The sequence below is a fragment of the Cotesia typhae genome, unplaced genomic scaffold (assembly GCF_013202065.1).
Source record: "Cotesia typhae breed Kobodo isofemale line unplaced genomic scaffold, CoteBio_Ctyphae scaffold_152, whole genome shotgun sequence".
Taxonomy (NCBI): domain Eukaryota; kingdom Metazoa; phylum Arthropoda; class Insecta; order Hymenoptera; family Braconidae; genus Cotesia; species Cotesia typhae.
The window spans coordinates 5,736,075-5,759,147 of record NW_027423776.1 but is presented as its reverse complement, the minus strand read 5'-3'; the positions used below and the strand labels follow the sequence as shown (position 1 = coordinate 5,759,147).

At 28.9% G+C, this 23,073-nt stretch overlaps 2 protein-coding genes across 2 annotated transcripts in view; both read right to left on the bottom strand.

Annotated features, from left to right (window-relative positions):
- Nucleotides 1-16,932, bottom strand: part of LOC141535858 (uncharacterized) — a 108,619-nt gene extending 91,687 nt beyond the window's left edge. Inside the window, exon 1 of the mRNA XM_074256018.1 lies at nucleotides 16,257-16,932. Coding sequence (XP_074112119.1) covers nucleotides 16,257-16,383 — 127 coding nt within the window. The 5' untranslated portion in view covers nucleotides 16,384-16,932. The remainder of the gene's footprint in view (nucleotides 1-16,256) is intronic.
- A 3,847-nt stretch (nucleotides 16,933-20,779) lies between these two features.
- Psf2 (DNA replication complex GINS protein PSF2-like protein) lies at nucleotides 20,780-22,858 on the bottom strand. The gene is made up of 3 exons (XM_074255645.1): nucleotides 22,694-22,858; nucleotides 22,099-22,158; nucleotides 20,780-21,727 (listed from the first exon to the last, which is right to left on the bottom strand). The coding sequence occupies exon 3, from the start codon at nucleotides 21,643-21,645 to the stop codon at nucleotides 21,082-21,084; it is 564 nt and encodes a 187-aa protein (XP_074111746.1). The 5' UTR covers nucleotides 21,646-21,727; nucleotides 22,099-22,158; nucleotides 22,694-22,858; the 3' UTR covers nucleotides 20,780-21,081.
- Nucleotides 22,859-23,073: the final 215 nt, after the last annotated feature.

The following is a 23,073-nucleotide window of genomic DNA, read 5'->3' as shown; positions in this document are numbered from 1 at the left end:
CCCATGCACCATCATAACGTCTTTTTAAACAATATCACTAGTTCAATGTTACGTTAATATAAATATATAATGAAAGGGCTGTGACGTAGCTTCGCACCGTCGCACGTGAACGCGTTCCATGTGATCAGTTTGCCCGATAATTCGAGAGACAGTTCTCCTTGCCCGATAAATATCAGTGACGATCGATTTTGACAGCCGGGAGAACAACCCAAACTAATTATTACACTTATATGTTCCGACGTACCTTTATACTTTATACTTCTATTTATATTTATTTTTATATTTTTTAAAGAAAGGTAACGTATCATTAATTAACGAGAGCGGCGACTTTCGCTTCTTCCGCAGTTTTTTGTTAAATTGCCCGAGGATTATTTTTTTAAATGAAATAAATAAATAAAAGAAAAGGAGAATGGGATAAATGTTCGTCAATTCATTTTTTTATAATTTAATGTCGGGAATTTAATGAAATTTTTTAATTTTTGCCTTAAAAAATGACTTTTTATTTTTTTAGATGCAATTAAAATTTTTTTAATTGAATTTTAATGGAAATTAAAATCTCATTTTTTTTATTAAAAAAAATTATGATTAAATTTTAAATGAAAGAAGAGAACTTTTTTTTATTTTTTAGGTCTTCACATTTTTTATTTTCAAAGTAAAAATTAAAAAAAAAATTTTTTTTTATTTTTTTATTAAAAAAAAAAATTGAAAAAATTTTAAAAGTGGAGGAAAATTTTTTCATTTTTTAGGTTTGAATTTTAAATTTAAGTCGCGGGAATTTTATCAGAATAATTGAACATTGACCTCAAATATTCGATAACAATAATAATAATAAAAATAATAATAAAATTGGACAAGAGTGTCGGTATTGTGTGTCAAGTTCAATGCTCCTGAAGCTCTAACATCCCCTGGAGTAACACGAAACCATGAACTGTTCGCGCGGTTACAAGACAAGAGACGGCTACAAGTTGCCTAGTGAGTGAAGAGAGTGTGTCTCGTGTGAGTACCTCGTCTGGTATCTCGCTCTTTTCCTGGACGATCCAGAGCAATAAAAATTAACAAGTTGAGTAGAGACCTGTTTCCTATCTCAAGACCGGCATTAAATCAGAATACTTCTCTGACGACTACGCAGTTCTTCTTCTTCTATTGCCCCCCACCACCTCCATTCACTTACACTGTAATCGCTATTGCCATTATCGATGCATCACATCGCCTTTTTTCCCGCTCGTGTCTGTGACAAGCCAAACTGCGAATTTTTCCTATCCTTCCACTTTCAATCCCTCCCCTTGGTGGTAAAAAATATGAACAATTTATATTTATAAATGCAAGTCAGCGACACTATATAAGGTAACTCGACCAATCTATTGAAAAACGGAGAGGATTCTTATGTATCTTCAATAAAATATCAATTTTTTTTTAACTTATACGTTTATAGAAATATTGAATAACTTTCGCGTATTTTTTATTTTTATTCATCATTTTTTCAATTATTTGACCTGTAATACTATTTTATACAAGCCTGGACCCTTAACCTGTTAAAAATTTCATAAAAATTTTTTTTTTAGCTCATAATAAAATTTTATGTTGATACTTTATCGAACAATCTTTAAAATAAGGTTGTAAACAGTTCGGCTACCCAGTTTTAAAACACAGTAACTACAAAATTTTTATACCTGATTTTTTTTAGTATTGCTGCATTCCTTATAAATTTTAGATCTTAATTTCAAGTATTTTTTCTTAAAAATATTTATATTAAGTATTTTTTATTTATAAACCAACTTTTCCATCAATTTGGAGCGCAAACTTTTTTTTAATAAGAACATTTTTTAATACTCTTAAAATTGTCAGTTACTGTGTTTTGAAATTGACTTTTTAATAAAAATTATGTTGTATTTTTAAACCTATAATAATATTTCTTATGTCTGGGCCCATGACTTGTAAAAATTCAATAAAAATACTACAAAATTATTTTTTAAGTCAAAAATAAATATCATCATTTCACTCGTTAATTTAAATAATAAAATTTACTACAAAAAAAATGTCTAAAGCTTTTTCACTTAAATTTTCACCTTCCTCACCATCTAGCTTGGTAAATTGAGAATGTTATCCATCAGTATATCCATTAATCGGCCAGGTCTCTATTTCCAGCTATTACATCGATCCATTATGCATCAGAAATCGATTTATTTAAGCATTTAACTTCAACTAAAGCGAGTTTACGAGTGAAGTGCAAAAGATTTCCTTCTCTGTAGAAAAAAAATAAGAATAGTCAGTGGATTATTGCCTTATTGGAGTTGAAACTTCTTGAGCTCTGATTCAACTTGAAAGCTGAAGTTATCTTCTATAGTTACTCAGCTCACCAACTATTACTGAATCGGGATCTTTAAACAGCTTTGCTCGTGTAGTTGGGTGCTTTGCTACGTGTTACGTTGTTTCTTGCGGTTCTTAGAATTACATCGAACCCTCAACCAACGACTCGTGTTGCTCCCGAGAAACAGGAATTTGCGCTTAAGACTTTTTTTTACCTTATTATTTCTTATTATCTTTCCATAAACGTACTTCTCATTTTTTACTCCTTACTTATTTATATTTCATAAATATAATAACCCGCGAACTCTTAGTCCTCAGTGACACACGTCAGTTTTCCTCGCGTGGGTGTCATAAATAAAATCTAAAAGACTCATAATTACTTTAATTGCCTCTCAAGCCTTAAATACTCTAATTTGTCGGTGATTAATTTTGTAATTTTAAAGTTATACTCTATTCTTGTTTCAACTTTTCCTGCACTTACTTGGTAATTTAATATATAAAATAAAATAAATTGTGATTGTGGGATAGACAAGAGTCTTTGAGGGAAGAGAAGAGATTCTTCTTGGGGAAAGTCTGTGTACATAACACAACTTATTCTCATCGCACTTTCATCGCTCGTCAAATGCTGACCCACCGTCGACAGCATAACAGACAACGGCAATCTTGAATAAAAAATAGTCACTTGTCTACTGTCTTATGTCTACTGTCGTTAAATTGCTGGGAGTAGTTATGCACATTAAGTCGCTTTTTTATTTGTTATAATAAAATTGAATTAGATTTTAAGTATGACGTTACTAGGAGGAAGTTTTTATGCTTCGCAGCATGGCAGGTGCGTGCATATAAATCTTGAGTATTTTAATTTTATTTAAAATCAAGTTAGATTAAACCTTCAAGATTTTTTGATTGAAAATTTTGATTATTTAATTATAAAATAAATATAAAATAAATCAAATGAAAGTAGTTGTTGTAATTTAGTAGAATTTAAAACACAAAACTTTAGAAATGTAGAAAAAAATTTCAGTGTAATTTATAAGAAGTCAATTCATAATTAAAAAAATTGAATTTTTGGAAGTATACTAGTAAAAAAAAATTATTTTGATTCTAGAGAAAAAATTTTAAACAAAAAATATTATTTTGATGAATTTGATTTTTAAAATCAAGCAAAAAAATTATCAATTCAAGTGAAATGTTTTAAAAAATTTTTTAATCTAATTAATCATTTTTATTAGTGTAAAAAAAATTATTTGAAATAGTTTATAACAAAAAAATGCATATCTAAATTTCACAATTTAAACTAAAGTACATAAACTAACCTAAACACAAAACGATAAAATCTTTTTAGAGAGAATCCAGCCGGGAAACATAAGAGCCAGCAAAAACATCTCTACCTCTGAAATTTAAAATAGTAGAGCGTCTTAGCTCGTTGGAGTATGGAGTGGAGCCAATTTTACTCATTAAGCCTAGATTCCTGCATGAAGTGGAACTACTCGACGTTGTTACACACGTTCTGGGAATAGATCCTGCTAGAGGATAGTGTACTTTGCCTACCGACAAACATGACCAGCCAGCCACTCACCCTCTGAATTACAACTAGGAAAGTTAGACTAAGCCTTTATCTCAATCTAATTTTTATTATTTTGCTGCACGGAGCGAAGCTATTTGCATTAATATTATATCAAAACTTAAAAAAATCTCCAGGCAATAATAAATAAAATTATCCAAGTGACCCAGTGGCTCCTGGGCTACGGAGTATGAAACATCGCGATATGTCTACCTTGATTCCCTAATCCTGGATAATCCTGATCCTGAATAAGTAATCCCTATCTCCTATCTTTTCTTCTCTCGATTTCATTTCTTCTTCTCACACATGGGTATAATAATAGCACGTGTCCGTCCAAACATGGCGAATCGAACGCGTGGGATTATTCCATTCGCTTATATTATATTACATTACATTGCTGTTGCCATTAGACTCCAAACAACTAAACGTTTTATTTCTATTCGTTGGCAGAAGCTAAGTAACATAAAGGTATATTTTATGCACAGTATTATATTATACCGTATCCATATATCGGCTACTGCATACGCACATGTGCATATATATTGAATTATCTGCCGCGACAATCGTTGCCGCTGTACTGGACAAGAAGATATCACTACGGGTAGTATAGACCCGTGAAGCTCAACACAGATGTCTCGAGGTGGGTATAAGATATAATAATCATATTTAAATTTAAATATTTTCATTGGGAATAATTCTCAGTCATTTATTCACCGAGCATTGGTTCATTTATCGTTGGCTCTTTGGTATTAGTATTAATATTAATAAATTATTTTATTTTATCTCAACAATAAAGGATGTCTGCTCAGTGATAGCCGAGTATTTGAATAATAAAATAGTAATCTCGACTTATTTGCATTAGAAAGTAACGTGCTTTTTTAAGCGGATCTCCGGCGTGACTTGTTACTTGCTTTTATTTTATTTTTTGTTTTGTTTATTGTTAATAAAAAACAAATACGCTGCTTACACACTTCAGTTGTATTTGTCATCATTATTCGCCTTTGTAATTATTTTTATTAACGACCGCGGTGACCCGAGAGTCAATGCCGCGCGATTGTCCGAAAAGATCAGAATAATTAGTGTCATTAATTATTTGAGAGAATTTTTGTGTGAAAAGGTTTGATTATATTTTATTCAGATGTAAGTGTGAAATTTTTTTATAGCTTTTAGAATTTTATTTAAATGATGAAAAATTGATAATAAACTTCTTTGTAGGGAATTGAATTTCCTGCAAAAAAAAATTTCGTATCAATTTTTTTTTATCTCCAATATTTAATCCAGAATTTTAATTTTAAACTGTGACAAATAAACTTTTTATTGGATTGCTCCAAAAAGTTATTTCTCAAAGATTAAGATTCAAATTTAAGCTCAAAGATTAAAGATATCAAAAAATTCATCAGGAATTGTTGTATAGAAAATTCAATTTTCCATAAAAAAGGTCTCTTATTATTTTTTCCTAACTCCAATATTTAACCCAGAATTAAAATTCTAAACTACAACAAAAGTTTTTCACAAATCACAATCATACTCAAGGGTCAACGTTCTGAGCATCCCCGTCGTGTAAACTTTTTTCCGATGTATATTATTTTTAAATCCTATAATCCCGAAGTACAAAGCCGGGACCCGGGGAACTCGATCGACGACCTCTGAACTCGGCTAATCGGTTGAATCGATGCCACGGCATCGTGAGTTACCTCAATATGCATCTTCACACTCTCGATCTCCTTTTGCACGATTGTAAGAGACTAGAGGGTTGTCCGTAGCCCGCAGACCAGTGAGAGTGTATTAAATTTTATAAAAAAATTTTTAAATAATTTAACTTGCATTCGTATTTTGTATTTAAATAAAACTCAGTGTGGGTCGACGACTTTCTCTGAAATAAAAAGGCCCTGACTCATCCGCAAATAAAATTTATTTATGTTTACGCATGTTTATTATAAACCCTTGGCATGTACTTTGTATTAAATTTATAAATTTATAAAAATATTTCCAGGAATATTTTATTATAAGTAACAACTCCCTTAAACCTGCCAGAATTCCTAAAATTTTAAAACAAAAATAACCGCGATCTATTATCTTCACTCGAAAATTACCGCGGGCCTGTACTGGCATATAAATATAAGAGATTCGTTCCATTCGGGCTTCAGGCATAACTGCATTCATACGACAAACTCTAGACAAAAAAAAATAAATATAAAAACGAGGTTTTTAAATTCTCCGCATTTTATCCCGGTTATGTCACATTTCCTGCAAGTGGGCCAAGAGCTTTAACCTCCTTTGTTGCCTCTTACTTGTATTGTACTGCATCAGTTACTTACATTTTTTCACTTCTACTCACTCCATTTTCTTACACTCTTACACTCTGTTAATACAGAATACAATGATAAAGATGTTAAAGATAATAATAATAAGAATAAAAGAGACGAGAGTGAGACTAGACGCACAAACAATCCCTTTCAGCCTTATCTGATCCCTTTGTAAACCGTGACACACACACATATCATACTCATGCTCATCACAGGTTAACTTTTTAATAATTCATATTTGTAATTCAGGTTTAAACTTTTCTAATCGGCGTATCAAGTAATATAAGTGATTATACTTTTAGTTAACATTTAAATTTTAATTATTATTAATTTTTTCTTTAACTAAAATATTTCGAGTGTTAGCCTGTAAGTGTTTTTATTAAAAATAAATTATACAAAAAAATAATGATAATAAATTTTATGTTAACAAGGAAATAGAATTTATTTTCATTCAAAATTTTTAAGTAACGAATTTAAATTTAGCACTTTAGTATTATTTACATTATTTTATCCTTATTAATTATTTATTTATTTATGTTGTCATGGCGTTCAATTCTGGTTTATTTTTTTTATTTATTCGTCATAGAGACGCAGTTATCAGTTCAGTTGTTATTATTAATAAGATGGCATATTTTGTAATTCTTATTCTAAAATAAATAATTTAAAACGAAAATAAAGTTTAATATTTATCAAAATTAAATTTTCCTTATTCCAGAAAAATTGTTAAACCAAGAATATCATTTTGAAAAGCTTGATTTAAGTAAATAAAACTCGGTAATTATTTACAAGTGGGGTCTACCTTATTTTTGGCCATATCCAGGTGACAAATTAACATTGTTTAATTTTTCTTTTGATTCTGCTTGTTTTTACGGCGCATTTATGATAAAAAATCCAGATAAAAAATTTTTGTAGTTCCCTTAATGCATAAACGATAAAATAAAAAATGTTTCTAAAGAATATGCCTTTAATCAATCTCAATAATTAATTTTACTTAAAAAATTACTAATATACGATTGTAGCAAGCATATAAATTCACAAATAATGAATCCATCGAGCCCACGAATCCGAGGTTTGAATTCCAGCTATGAGGATTCAATTCTCAGTAAATGACTAACCCAATTCGCGGATAAAAACGAGATATTAATCGTATCTTTATCGGCAAGGAAGCCGAAGAGTTAAGTGTGTAAGCGGTGAAAAACGAGCACCTGGAGTGCATATTATATCGTCTGGCGGTTACCTTCGAAACAAAGGGATGCCACCAGAGTGAGTTACAACTTGGAAGCAAGCGCCCGTGATGCGGTTTCAGGAGGAGAGGAAGAAAGCCAAGCAGCTAACTGGAGGATTAAGGAGCATAGCAAGAACATTGGTATTGGTATTGCGGAGCAGAGGAAGACCCTTTCCGCTTTATGCTCCCGTGAGTCAGACCTTAAATTGTTTCTCGATAAAAAAATAATTAAATTTAAATTCAAATTAACGGAAAAATAAACAAGTCTAAGTCCAAGAGTAAGTAGCATTGCATTGGGCTCTGGAAAAGATTAAAAAGAACAAACAGATGCTCATTGATGATACGATTGCGATGAAATTTTCAATTAGAGGTGAGCAGATCTGTGGGATCCAATTTACCGGACACAAACACGGCGATTACATCGCGCAGTTAATATAACTCTGGCGCGTGCATCTACACTAATGTAATGTAACGAGTTATTGGTTATAGTTATATATATATACTTAATAACGTATAACATACAACATATAATATAATAAGCATCACTCTTGGCTGTTGGATGTTAGTCTGCGGTTGTAGATGTATGTTATAGAATCTCACGGGGCGAATCTCTCGTTAACTCTCGAGGTCGCGGGTTATGTCTATCATATTGTTCGGATGGTTGTAGAATAGCGTATCCGTAATAGCTCCGCTATAACATTGTTTGTACTCAATATAAATTTATACACAGCACACAATATACTCTTTTATTTAGTTGGTGGTTGTTTGTTATGTGCTGAGTTAACTATAAGTATAAACAACCAGAGAGCATCAATGCACGCTTGAGATAACCACTCGTAACCAAATAAAGGGGTGGAGATAACAACATGGAAATAATATAATAACAATGTTAAATGGCCAAGTAACCGCCTATCATCATAGATTTAAATCTAAGGATACCATGAATATATTATACAATTATTTCTATATATAAATGCATAGATATTTTATGATTGTAATTATAAATACGGAGATAGGAATTTTTTTTTAATGGTAATTGAGACTCGCAGGGAATGGAGATTATATATTATAGATTATAGAAATGCGTCTTATGCAAATTTTGAATTTTTATTTAAAAAGTTATTAGTTAATTGAAATGTTTGTTGGCTTTGTTTTAATTTTAAGTCATCAAGTTTATTGTGGTAGATTATTGTTTTTAAAGAAACATTTATTTTTATATTACTTCTTTTTTAAGGAATAATTGGATTACGTCAGAGTACGCATTATTTTAGATAAGTGTTTGTAAATTACCGAGTAAAAGTGTTAAATTTTTTTTGGATGTAATATAAATTGAAGTTTATGTTTAAATTAACTTGATAAAAATTTCAATTAACTTTGGAATTAATAAATTATATATGGTTGAAAAATTTTTGAAATAACAAATTAAAAATTTTTAAGAATTACACTTTGAACTTGAGTTACATCTAAATTGTAGGAGATACGACAAAATTGATGGGGAATTTTTTTTTGAAGAATTAAATTTCCTACAAAAAAAATCTCTTATGATTTTTTCGTAACTATTATTTAAGGCAAAAATTCAAGTTTAAAATTTTTAAGATAATATTGTTCACTAGCTCTAAACTTTTGTGGCTTTATAATTAAATTTCTCATTAAATAATAAAAGATATAGTAAAATTGATAAAGAATTTTTATGTAAAAAATTCAATTTTCTACAAAAAAAGGTATCCTTTTATTTTTTTTTTATCTTCAATATTTCAGCCAGAAATTCAATTATTATTGTTAATAATTTTTTTTTCTAATCCAATGATTTAAGGTTTACAGGTTTAAGTTTTAAAAGTCTCAAGATAAATTTAATATTGACTTTAATCATTAAATTTAAGTGACAATACTCATGAAAAGAAAATGTCAAGTAAAACATCTCTTGCACTAAATAATCCCCAGTCAGTCATTAATTAATCATGCATATTTTAGACAAAAACTTTTTATAAAAGAAACCATCAAGTTATAGCTTAAACGTCACATATTTTACGGCAAATTATTAATTTATTTTTTTATTAATAAACTCTTAAGATCAAAATGAAAAGCGATATGGTGAAATTGATGATGATAAGAAACTTTTTTGTAAAGAATTAAATTTTCTACAAAAAAGGTGTCTCATGATTTTTTCGTATCTTCAATGTTTTGGTCAAAAATTTGATAATTATTAATTCTCATAATTATAAGAAAAATTTTCTATGTAAATTGGAATAAATTTTAACATCACAAAATAAAATGAAAAACTTATCAACACCGCCATAAAACCTAATCACTGACTTTGACATTTAATTAATGATTAGAATAAAACAAAAGCATGACCTGGTATTTAAAAAGAATTAATTTAAAATCAATAATGAATATGCATTATAAATGATAATAAAAATGAATTAAAAATCTAGTGAGAGGTTTTTAACGAGTATAATTGTCAGTGTGTGGATGTACAGAGTAATATAAAGACAGTACAGGAAAGAAACTTTCTAATTAGGTGCGAGAGTGCGTCTCTGCACACCCACATGACCACATTACATGTAATGTACAATGAGCGGATTTGTATGAGCTTAAAGTATGCGGGAGCACGTGTGAGCGCGTTGTTACTTGTAGCAACGAGCGATACTAGTTGAGTTGAGTTGAGTTGAGTTAACTTTAGTTGAGTTGAGTGGCGTATGAGCTCAGAGGAAACGTCATTTAGCAAGTATCCTCATTGCAGAGTCAAGCCGTTACGCTTACTGAGTATTTAATAAAATATAAATAACCAGGTAAAAATAAATAAAGACTAAGAATAGATTAAGAAGCAAGATTGGAAATTGTTATTCTTCGGTTTAACTACGAGCTGCAGGTGCATTTATATTATCTTTATTTATTTTATTTATTATTTGTATTGGCGGGTGCCGAGTGTAGAGTGCAAAGAAGCGATCGAGGGACTATCGATTAATTCAAAGAGGAGTGTAATGAAAATTTTATTGGGTATTTTATCACGATTTATCGCGATCTTGTCGCTTCAGTTAAATATTATATTGTAATATAGTAATACATTGCATGTATTTTATACATATAAAAATACATACACAGAAGATTAACACGAGTAAGAAATAAACGTGATTTTGTTAAGCAACAAGAGGTTTAAAAACCGGAGCGGCTTCAGACACGCGATCATTTCATTTTAAGGTTTTGTTTCACTAGACTAGACTATTATAATATATTATATTATATGAGAGTATTGGGATCTTTAGGATACAAGTAGCTTTAATATAAGGCCTCTGGTGGTGAAGAATTAACGAGGCAAAGTAGGCTTGATTTGATATTTACATCATGAAGTCAATTTTATTATGTTTTTCTGATTAATTAAAATATTTAAGAGTTCTGGGAAAAATTAAAAATATTGGATGGTTATTTTATTTGAAAATTTAATAAATCAGCAAATAGATCCAATTTTTACACAGAAGAAAAATAGTTTAATTTTTTGGATAAATAATGTGCTTAGAAAAAAATTTTTATCATACACATCAGTAAATTTTTTGATGCAATTTAAACATTTTTATATGTTTATATTGTAAATTTAAACGTTATAAAAAATTATTAAATGTCTCATAATTTTTGTATATGATACACCGAAAAAAAAATTAACTTGAATCAAGAGAAAAATTCTTGAACCAAGAAAATAATTTTGAAGGGTTTCATTGTCTTGAATCAAGACGAAAAATTCTTGAATTAAATAAAATTTACTTAAATCATGAAAAAATTTTCTAATTTAAGAATTTTTCTACTCAAATCAAGAAGATAAAATTCTTTAAAATTATTTGCTTGATTCAAGTAAATTTTTTTTTCTGTATAGCAATAAAAGAAGTTAGTGTAAAAAAAATTTTATTTTCAAAAATCGTGACCATTAAACAAGTAATTTTGTTCAGATTATTTGTTAAAATAAAAATTTATAGTTGTTTTACCCCCATGTTAATATTCATATCACAAGTCTACCTTGACTAGACGCATTTTTCGCCACTAGATCGCGTATAAAGATTCAAAGGGGTACAAGCTTGGCAAACACACGACCAGGTCTCTGGCGTGTGATCAGGGCGAGAAGAATGTGAACAAGAAACACACGGCGAAACAAGCCTCAGGAGTGTCATGCTCACATTTTTTTAATACGAGTTAATGACTCGGGGAAAGAAATAAATAAATAAAAAAAAGTAAAAATACTTGAGACTCATTCTCATTCTATTCCATAATTTAGTTATTTTTTAAGCGCAAATGCTCCCCGGTCTTTTCATTATTTTTATTATCATTCTTAGAAGGGGTTTTTATTATTCGAAAGAAAATAACAACGACAACGTTATTTCATTTATTTTAATGCTTTTTACCCAAGTGCAGACAGTATTGGTATTTGGTGCTTGGTATGTTATTATATTAATAGCCAAGTTTCATGAGCCAACGAGGAGGCAATGATAAGATGATTTTTCTATAGCGTACTTTATACTACTGTAACTAGATTGTACATTGGGAGTTTCTGATTGGACATCGGCATTTTGTACGTATCGTACTAAGTTTATTACTCATTTTTCTTTATTGTCTTCAATTGCCGGTCTTGTTTGTGATGTTATGGAATGAGAAAAATAGATCGCCAAGAATTTTTCATTCCTGGATAATTAATTGTGAAATATTTTATCTTTAGTACGGTTGATTTTAATTAGAGAAATTCAGAATTATTTTTAATGAGGGAAAAAAATTTTTTATGTGAAAAAAATTACGAGTAAAAAAATAATAAATTTTTCAAAACGTTTTTTTTTTGTGATTTGAGATACAAAAAAAAATTTTTTTTCAATAAATTAATTGAATTTTTGTTCAAAATTGTGGAATAAAAATTAATCCAATTAACATCAAAAAATTATTTTAAAATTAAAAGATAATTTTTCATAAAATTATTAATTAGAGTATTTTTTTTATAAATTATTTTTAAGTTAAAAAATTAAATTTTTCTTGTTTTTAATTATTAAATTTTTGTAAACAAAAAGAAAAATTCTTGAATCAAGTAAATTTTATTTTCAGTGCTAAAACGCAATACTAAGAATAATTTTGATTATAAATTATCAATTATTATAAAAATGCAAAATTATTTCTCAACTCATTAAAATTCACTTGATTCCAATTTTTAATATCTACTTACACTAAAATTATAATACAACATATCTATAGACACATATACTTAAAAAGGTATATAATAATATAAACGTCATGACACACGGCGTTATTACAACAGAAACCGGTATAAATCGGACGATGAAATGCAACGCGGATTTGACTATTGAAAAATATAATATTCAACGGAGAAAATTACGCAGGAAAATGTTATACTTTTTTTTTTATCTCCTTGGAATGCGCGCTGTTCAAGTGAAATACTATATATATTATTATGTATAGCATACGGGTTATAAAACACGACGCAATGTTTTACGTCAAGAGCGATTTGGTGCGTCGACCGGGTACCGGGTAAGTATAAAAACTCCTAACTATTCATTCTTCATGTAATGGAGAGTAAGAGCTGTATTATATACCGCTGAATATAGACCAAGACTATACACCCGAGTTTAAGTAGCGAAGAGTCACAATTTTAATGTGTATCCGGTTTAGTTGCAAGTACTCGCACTTATACTCATTGCAAGAGTGAGAGGCAGCCCAAATATAATAACAATGATACTGAAAAATAATAATATCATTTTAAATGAAGTAGAACGAAAGCAACACCTTCCCTAAGAGATTTAATGCCCCTAATTACGGCTCTACTTGCCGGAGGAAACGAGGGTGTTACTGCACATTCTTTGATAATAATTTACTGGATTAAATAAATAATTATTTAATTTGTTTTATAAAATGCCATAAAAAATTATTCTAGAAGGTCAATAGTGAAAACTTTGGCGCGAAATTATCCGAGTTTGAATCCAGATCCGGATAATTTAATTATTTCTTTGACAATTACTTTTTTTTTTTTTTTAAATAAATTTTAATAAAAAATTTTTCTAATTTTTAATTAGATATAATTTAAAAAATTAAAAGTATTTTTTTTATAAATTTTTACTTAAAAAAAATTAAGACTAATTTTAGTATTTATAAAATAATTTTCAATGACAATACAATTTGTGTGTATTATTTGCAAACAGTACCGTAATTATCTATTCACTAAATTTAAAAAATTTTTACGGCAAAAAATATTGAAATTTTTTTTTCGTAAAATAAAATGATTAAGCTTTACAAATGAATAGTTTTCTCTGTAGGCTTCTCACGCGGCTTCATGGTACATTACGAGTGTGTACTCGTCAATAGAAAGTGAATATACCGTGTGTATATCGCCCTCGCAAAAGGATTTTGCAATCGGGAACCGACCATCTGAACGCTCATCAACCTGTTACTATATATATTTATATATTTATTATATCAATATAGATATACACTGACACATGTAAAAATAAATAATACGTAAACATAAATATAAATTTATATTGTTCCATTAAAAAGAAAATTTTATTTTGTTTTATTTCTCTTCCTCTAAAACTCCCAGAGATTTAAAACTAAAAATTGAAACAACAAACTGTGTCATGAGAATGGAGAATTTTATTACTAAAAAAAAAAAATTTTTAAACTTTTGTCGATTCGATAAAAATCTACACAGAAAGAAAGAAAGTCTTGAGTCAAGCGTAAATTTTCTTAAATCAAGAAAATCTTAAGGAAGATTGAAAATTTCTTGAACGAAGTTAAAATTTCTTGAACGAAGTTAAATTTTTTTAAGGAAAGAAAATTTCTTCTTGTTCCAAAATAAATTCGGTCTTCCTTACAATTTTCTTGGTTCAAGAAAATTTTTTTTTCTGTGTACCTGTCTGTCATAATCCTGAAATTAGTGTAACTTTTATTGTTACTCCTGACAATTTAATCTCAATTATCTCGTTAAAGAAAAATAAAATGTTAACTCTAATTGTAAGAACAAGTGCATCTTTTGGGTGTAAATTAAACCATAAAAATACAATTGAAATTAAGAGTGATATAAATTACGAGAGCGACATTTTATTGTATATTGTATATTGTAAGTTAACAGTTGTAACACATCACATGTCGATGTGTTATTATATTATTTTCACAGTCAGTTATAATATAAGAACTCTTTTCTCAACAAGTGAAACTTAATAACTACATACATATTATCGTTATGTTACTGCACGGTTGAATTTCTAAATACTATTCGTTGAAAATAAATATAATGTATTGCTTTCATGTCTGATGGTTTCAATTTTCCATATCAACAGTTACCGAGCTATCAATGAATACATATGTCATCACAGCTATTTACAATATTAACAAAGTAAAAAAGTTACCTAACAGTTTTGTTCAAGAAAATAGTATAGACGCATCAATACTCCGACTAAACAACTATATTTTTCGCTTATAATTATTTTATAATTTTCATAATAATACATTACACGCCTGTGTTGCTTAAAATAAAATTATTTACATATTAATTGTTCAATTTTAAGAGTTTAAATATAAATCATACTTTTCAAACTGAGACAAGCGTTGAAAAGTATTTAAATTATTTCATATTATATAATTTCCATCCAGTTTTAGTCATAAAATTTTTTTTTCTTCTACAAAAAATTAGTTAGTTAAAAAATTAAAATTTGTAGTAAACAAATAGAAATTATATAATTAAATTTAATTTACTGTAAATTATAATTTAAAATTTTTACAATGAAAAAAAATTTTATAAAATTATAAAGAAAAATTTTTATAAAAAAATTATTTACGACTTGAATCAATGAAGCTACACATTTAGGTAATTACCATTACAATAGAAAAAAATATGAAAGATTTTACGACTTTTTAATACCCTTGAATACATGAATTTAAAATAAAAATATAAAAAAAAAATAAAGTCAGAAACATCATTGCTTTTAACGCATTACAATCCTATAAAAGTATAAAAGATAAGAAAAATATTCAAATCCTATTAATCCAACAGCAAAAACCCATAATCAAGAAACAATAAAATTAAGTTAACAAACAAGAGTTTGCTTTATATATTAATTAATCGTGCTTACATTAATGCACTCATAAAATTATAAAATGAACGCAACCCAACAAAAGCATCTTTTGTTTACTTTAGCTCCAATTTAAAATTAATAGAATATAATAACAAAATGGATTCTATCACAATACAGGCAGCTCAGTGCAATGTAATAAAATGCAAAAGTTGGTACTTTCACGCGAATAGAAGGAATAGAAGGCGAGAGCAAAGGCCGCGCCGCTCATACCGCGAATAATGTACAGCCTGTGTGCTCTACTCGTGCTAATGTAACAAAGTTCAGACGTTCACCATCGTCATCGTCCTCTCTCGTCGTTCTCTAGCTTCAACATAAACAGCAATAACAGCAACACAACAACAAACTAAATACACTCAGAACAAACGACTAGACCACGATATTCCATGACTAGCTCAATCTCACGTGACCCACCACTCGGGATAGAATCCTTTTCCTTTTCTTTCATTTATATTTTATTTTATTATATATATTTCAATTTTTCGTTTTATTTGTTATTAATGCAACTATTTATCTTTTCCGTTTATTATTTTTGACCAAGACATATAGAATCTCATAAATCATCCGCATCATTTAGATTTATTATTTGAGTAATAACAGTAAATCTTTTTCAATAAACATTCACGCTATTGGCTTTATAAATATCCCAATAAATAAATAAATAATAATAAAAATAATAATAATTATTATTATCAATATTATTGCCGATTATTATTAAATTAATTTTAATTAATGCTCATTACCTTTATCAACCGCCTGACGATCTTTAGTTGTCGCGACAAGTTCATCCCGCAGCTGACTCGTTGAATTCCTGATCCCAAGAACAAGTAGAAATAATGTCGTGGTGAGCACCAGTCGAACGAGCATCATGATGGCGTGATAAAAAATAATTTAACAGAATAAAACTAAAATAAACAATCACAACATTTAGAGCTCATATAATCGGAGCCCATAACATTACATTCACTTCGTTTAAATTACGAAGCGCGGTCCCCGTTATTACATTTTGTTTATTTAAAATATTGTTAATATCGGACCAAAAAAAACAACAACAACAACAGTTGACCGGTATCCAATTTTAGTATAGAGTAGTTTCGTCCAGAGTACTTTAAACAATTTGCTTCAATAATTAACTCTCATCTGTTATCTTAATCTTAATTTATTTAATCATTTTGCCGTAATGTTTATCAAGCATCCACTGTCCACGTTATTCTAATTGTATCAACCGAAGAAAATACAGATGTTATTAAATAACTAATCTGTTATTACAACGTATTACAACTGTTTGTTTTTTTACTGTCAATTAATATTTATAAAACTTTTATCATTCCATTTGACAGATAAGTATTGTTTTTAATTGTTATTGTTTTTTAAACAATTATTTACACGAGCTACCTGTATTTTAAAAGGAAGCGGTTGGCGCACAAGTCCATGCCGCACTGCTGAAAATCGTCAGGTGTTTTCAAGCGACCGCCACAAATCGTAACTCGCGCCATCTGCCATCCTATCACTTTATTAAACTTTTACCTACAAACAAATATATTCTTCTTCATTATACTATTACTACTACAATTACAATTACAATTGCAATAGCAATTACTTTAGATTTTAAAAATGTAAGCGTGAATGTACGTACTCACCGATAATAAAATACCTCGACAGAAACCACAGTCGTATAAAATACCCATGGTATTGTGTTGTATTGTATTTTTCAGCGTTTCATTCATGAGAATTATTCGCGGTACACGTTTAAATTTATGTTAATAACTAGCTATTAAAAAAATGTATAATTTTATCATGACCGAGTGAAGAAACGATTAATTGTAAGGTATTAAAATTAAAATTAAAATGAATATAAAAAAAAAAAAAAAAGTTATTTAAATTAAAAATAACTTTTCTTAGTTGGTTAGTTAAGTTTAGTTTCATTAGTAGCTTCTTTAATGTAATGTGAAAGCGCAACGTTTGTTAAATTTTAAGTTGCAATCGGAAAAAGAGAATGACAAAGGAAACAGATCGACAGATCGCGTGTCGTATCAAGGATTGTTGCAAAAAATATCACTAGGATAGTCCACACTTCCTGCACAATGGACTATGTCCCGTTCCCAATGGTTAATACTTTCGTAATTTTTTGACGACACATCCGATGCGCTCAACGTTTATGCTTTATTAAAAAAGTTAATCGCTTTTATTTAGACTTTTTATTTTAAATAAAATAAAATAAAACAAGTCCGTGGCTTTTGACCCGATATTTTACGTAAATACAAACAAAAAATCCGATTATTAATTTTAATTGTAACTTTCTAAAAATTAAATCCATCGGTTCTGTTTTCAGACACCTACTTTCACGTCTAGATCCAAAAGTACGCAAATATATACAATATATAATAAATGTATATATATATGGGATCATTGAACACATGAAAGGACGAGATTAAAATCGGATACTAAATGATTGAGTCGGCTGAAATGAATCTCCTTTCAAATTGGCCATCGGTCAAGGCGCAGCGACTTCTTATAGAAGACTTCTTGTATTAGCGATCGTCCGTTTCGGGCACACGATCATTCAATAATCTCTCTAGAATTCCAAATCGGTTGTTTAAACTCCGGTCATGCTTGCAATGATAAATATAAAAAGTATAACCACAACAAAAATAGACTAGCAATTTAAACTCAACTTACCGATTCATCCACACGCTGCATACAACAACATCACTAAATTGGAATGTAATCGACACTATTATTGCGTAATCACGATCCACATATGATTAAAAATCTTGTAAAACTAAACCCATGAAATTGGTTATGAGTTCTGCAATTTTATTTTCAACACGCGGAAAAAATAAAAAAATACACCGGCAAGATACCGAGAATCGTGGAGCATGAGGAAAAATAATAAAAAATGAAATAAAAGAGTAGAATAGAGTTAACTTTCCATACAAACGATATATGGAAATCATATGCATTAATGCGTAGACATGTCAGGATCTTAGGTGCAATCTCTGCTGCTGGTGCTGGTGGTCGGTTGTGGTGAAGTTGGAAAAATAATTTTACGAGCGTATTGTTCAGTTAATATCTCCGTTCCGTTGCTGTTGCTTTGTATTTTTATTTATTTTTTTTAGATTATGTATTTTGTATTATATTTATATTTATTGTAACTTTTAAATTAAGTTAAGATATATATTTGTATATGTATATTTCAGGATTATGACTCAGGATTTGAAATTACTGCGGTTCTACAGCCACTGAAGGTTCACAAACTCAAAAAAAAGTAATATAAGTGAATAAATGAATAAAATATATTATTCTTTGGTTAAATTTATTGCCAGGAGACTACCAGAGGGAGAGAATGTGCATCACTTGACAGTAGAGAGTGTTAAACGGTATATTATATTATATTATATGTGTTCATTGAACGCACCGAGAGTTACTCAATGTACTTGTCGTTGCGTTTTTATTTCGTAACGACGTACAAGACAGTGAAGACGATTGTCGGTAGTCTTTGCTTCTATACGAATTCATTGGATCGACATCGACTCTTTAGTGTTAAAGAATTTTTAAAGTAATAAATATATATTTATATATATAGAAAAGGTATAATTTATATCCTATCCAGCAATCGATTCTTTCAAAATCGAATTTAAAATACATGAAACTTGTTACTTGTGAAATATAAATACAATCATAAAATAAAAAGTACTTTGTTAGTTTAAAGTTAAAATAAAAATAAACAAATACCTTGTAGTGCTTTTACGACGACAAAATAGTTAAATAAATTACGAAATTCCTGTCATTGATTTTGTGAAATCAATTGCTGGATAAAATGATAAAATTAATTCTTTGATGACCAGTGACAGGATAATAACTCGAGTCCTATCGATTTAATATGGTAGTTGGTGGTTTGATCGCGGTTCATCTGAGAAAATTAACATTCAATCGATTGAAAAATTTTCGCACGGTCAGAGTCCTCAGGTCGACATTAAGTAACATCCTGGAGGGCATAGCATTTTAGACCTAACGGATATTATCTAGCTTTAGCTGATGTTGATGGAAGCGCTGGACGTTGAGCAATCATGGAACAACATCAGTAATTACTCTGATCACGAATAACTGGTTATTGTCATGGAATTTTGATTAATAAATACTTTTGACATCAGTTCTATTGAATTTCCCCTTACCTTACTCAGCTACGCCGCAGACTGACAGCTTCCTGACTCCTGTCACACGTTGATGGGTCCAATTTTGATGATGAGTAATAAAAATTTTGATAGTTTAAATACTAGGTCACTTTACCCTGGTTAAAAATATTGATTGAAAAGGATTGAAAATGATGAAATTAGAATACTTTTGAATAATTTCAATTCTTTTTCATGTATATATAGATATACAGTTCACATAGGGTGACTGATTCCCAATACTTTTCAATCAATATTTTTAATCAGGGTAAACACTTAGTCACTTTAAATACTGGATTATAAAAATTAATATGATACTAAAATTGAACAACATTTGACAATTTCCAGGATTTTTTAAACAAATAAATTATAGCAATAAGAGTTTAAAAAAATGAGAGTTTCTTCAAATTAATCAAAGCCATTGTTTTGTTAATTTATTAATTAATAACCTTATAGTCACTAATTATGTGGCTGTCGTGACTTGTGAACTATAATAAATAAAATTTTGCTTTATTAATAATGACTTTAAAAATTATTGAAAAATTGCATTTCAATTTATTAGAATTTCTACATGTCATTTTTTTGCCATAATTTATTTGTTACAATTATCAAATATCTGCTAATTTCAATGTCATACAACTGTTAATGTGAAAAAATGAATACTATTTACGGAACACATGTAATTTAAGCAAAGTCTCAAACTTTTTTTAGTAAATTATAGGTTTATTTACGCGGGAGAACATTAAATGGTTAAAACGTACTGTCACTCACTCGATATGGCCGGTTTCTGTTTAACAAACTGCGTAGATGCGCAGAAGGCGCCACTCACTCGGTACGGACGGTTGCTGGTTGAAAAAAAGGCGTAGTTGCGCAGATGGCGTTGCGCGGTGCAATTTGCGGCATCTGTCGGAGAAAATTAGAAATTCATCATGCAGAAAATAGCAAACATTAAATATTTTACGTTTTAGAAAAGAAAAAATTATTGCTTACATATTACGCTTATCAAACGATTATTAACAAAAAAAAACTTAATTTATAAAAATTTTTTTGTCAATAAATTATAAAATTTACTCTACTGATATTTAAATGATTTATTTTAAACTAACAAAAATTATCAAATGTCTGTTAATATTGATAAAAAAAATAAAATATAAATTTCCATGGTAGAAATGTTAAAATAACGTTTTCCTTATTCTTAAAAAATACATTTTCAGATTTTTACAATTAAAAAAATCTATTTCAATAAATATTATACGTCGAAGATTAAAAATATACATTAAACCTTAATTATATTAAAAACTAAATTAATCTTATTTATTTAAATAATATACATATGAAAAACAGTTTTATGATTTAAATTAATCAATTCTCTGTTCTGAATTCCTAAATTTCCATTCTACAATGAGTCCTGCGTTTGAGAGCCTCTAACACGATCTTCGCTAGTCTTAATCCGCTGTAATTGATCCATAGCACTAGGTAAAAGTGACCTAACACTAGTAATCTCCATCAACGTAAGATTATTCAACAAAGCATGCTCTCCATTCTCATCTCTAAATAACTCATCAATCGAAGTGCGAAGCTTGGACATCCTTGTATCCCAGATATCCTTTACAGACGTACGAATGCTATCTACCTCAACTAAATCGTCGGATGCAGCGTTGAGCAATATATGAGCTTGATCCATGTAGTGATCATTGGGCATCCTCGTGAAATCTTTCGATTGTTTCTCATTTTCTTTTATCGACTCGAGATTTTCCAGCTGCATCCAATCTGGAGACAGAATTCGACACTTTTGCTGCTGTTTAAGAGTGACGGCTAACCAAATGGGAACCTTGACAGGCAAACCAGCTCGGAATGGACCAATGGAACCAGAAATTAAATGGACTTGACCGAGATTGAAGTTGGGAACTATTTCTACTTGCTTTTTTTCACCTAGGAATTCTACTTCATGGGGATCCATTACTGTGGTACTCTATGAGAAGATTCGTTGATCAACAACCTATAAATCCTAGAGATACCTTTTTTAAACTACTTCCTAAAAACTAAAAAAAAAAAAAAAAAAAAAAAAAGAAAAGAAAATAGATCAGTTTCTTGCTATTAAAATCAAACTAACTAAATTATTTTTTAATAATGAAATGAGTTAATGTTGAAAATTTTTTAAATAAGATGTTACCTAAAGAAGATCTTAACGTGAAATTTCTAAAATGAAAAATCATTCAAGTAAATTTTAATATTTTAAAATTAAGTGATTGACTAAATTAGATATAAATAATCATTTGAAAGAATATTTATGTACTAGTTATTAAATAAACAAATTTTTCTTGGTAAAACAAAGAAGAAAAATAAAAAATACTGTCAAAATCAGTTTAGAAGATTGATATTACAAGTAGTTAAAAAAAAATAAAAATCTTACCATAGAAAAATTAACAAAAAATGACTAAAAAATAGGTCATAATTCTTTGGATCTCAATTTCTGGAAAAAAAAAAAAAAAATAAAATAAATAAATAAATAAAATGTTAATTTTTTTTTTGTTAAAAATTTGAATAATTGATACTTGAAACTAGCAGATACTGAAATTTTTTTTTTATGACATTAAAATTAGCTATCACTTGACAAATTTTTAATTTTGACATTTAAATTGTTTTAAAATTTTATAATAATGCAATTATTAAAAAAAAAAATTAATTAAAAAGTTTCACGTGTGAAAACTAATAAAAATTACAAGTGAAAATTTTTAGAAGCATTTTTTTATTGTAATTGATTTGTTATTAAAATTTTTAAAATTGACAGCTGACGGCTAACTTCAGCATTATACAAAAGTTCTAAAAATTATTAAATATCTGCAAAATTAATTTTAATTTTTTTTTTTTACAACAAAAATTAATTAATTAACAATCAAAGAAATAAAAAAACTCCAAAAAATACTCAATGTTAACTAATTCAAGAATCATAAATAACAAAAATTAAACATAAAGTACCAAACAATAATGAAAACAAAAAAAACTACCTCAAACAATTTTCGCAAAAAAAAAACGATGGCGAAATTTAAACCATATCTGGTTAAAAAAACAAAATCTCAGTAGAATCATCAGCGACAAATTAATCCGTAAATCTATCAGAGGTTATGCGTAATTTTAATTCAATTTTAGTCCCGTCGTTTATTATTATAAGCCATTATTATTATCAAACATTTCTCATTCTTCACTCTACTGAGCGAGGAGCGCGAAATCAAGATGGCGACCAGAGTGCAAGTAGGAGCTGGGCTCTGGCGGGAATGCACTGTACTAACTGAAATGTCGCTTGGTCAGCCTGAATAGAGCAGACTAACAGCAGCCAACTCCGACACAAGACAGCAGAAGTACACACACAGTACACAACTCCGGCTCT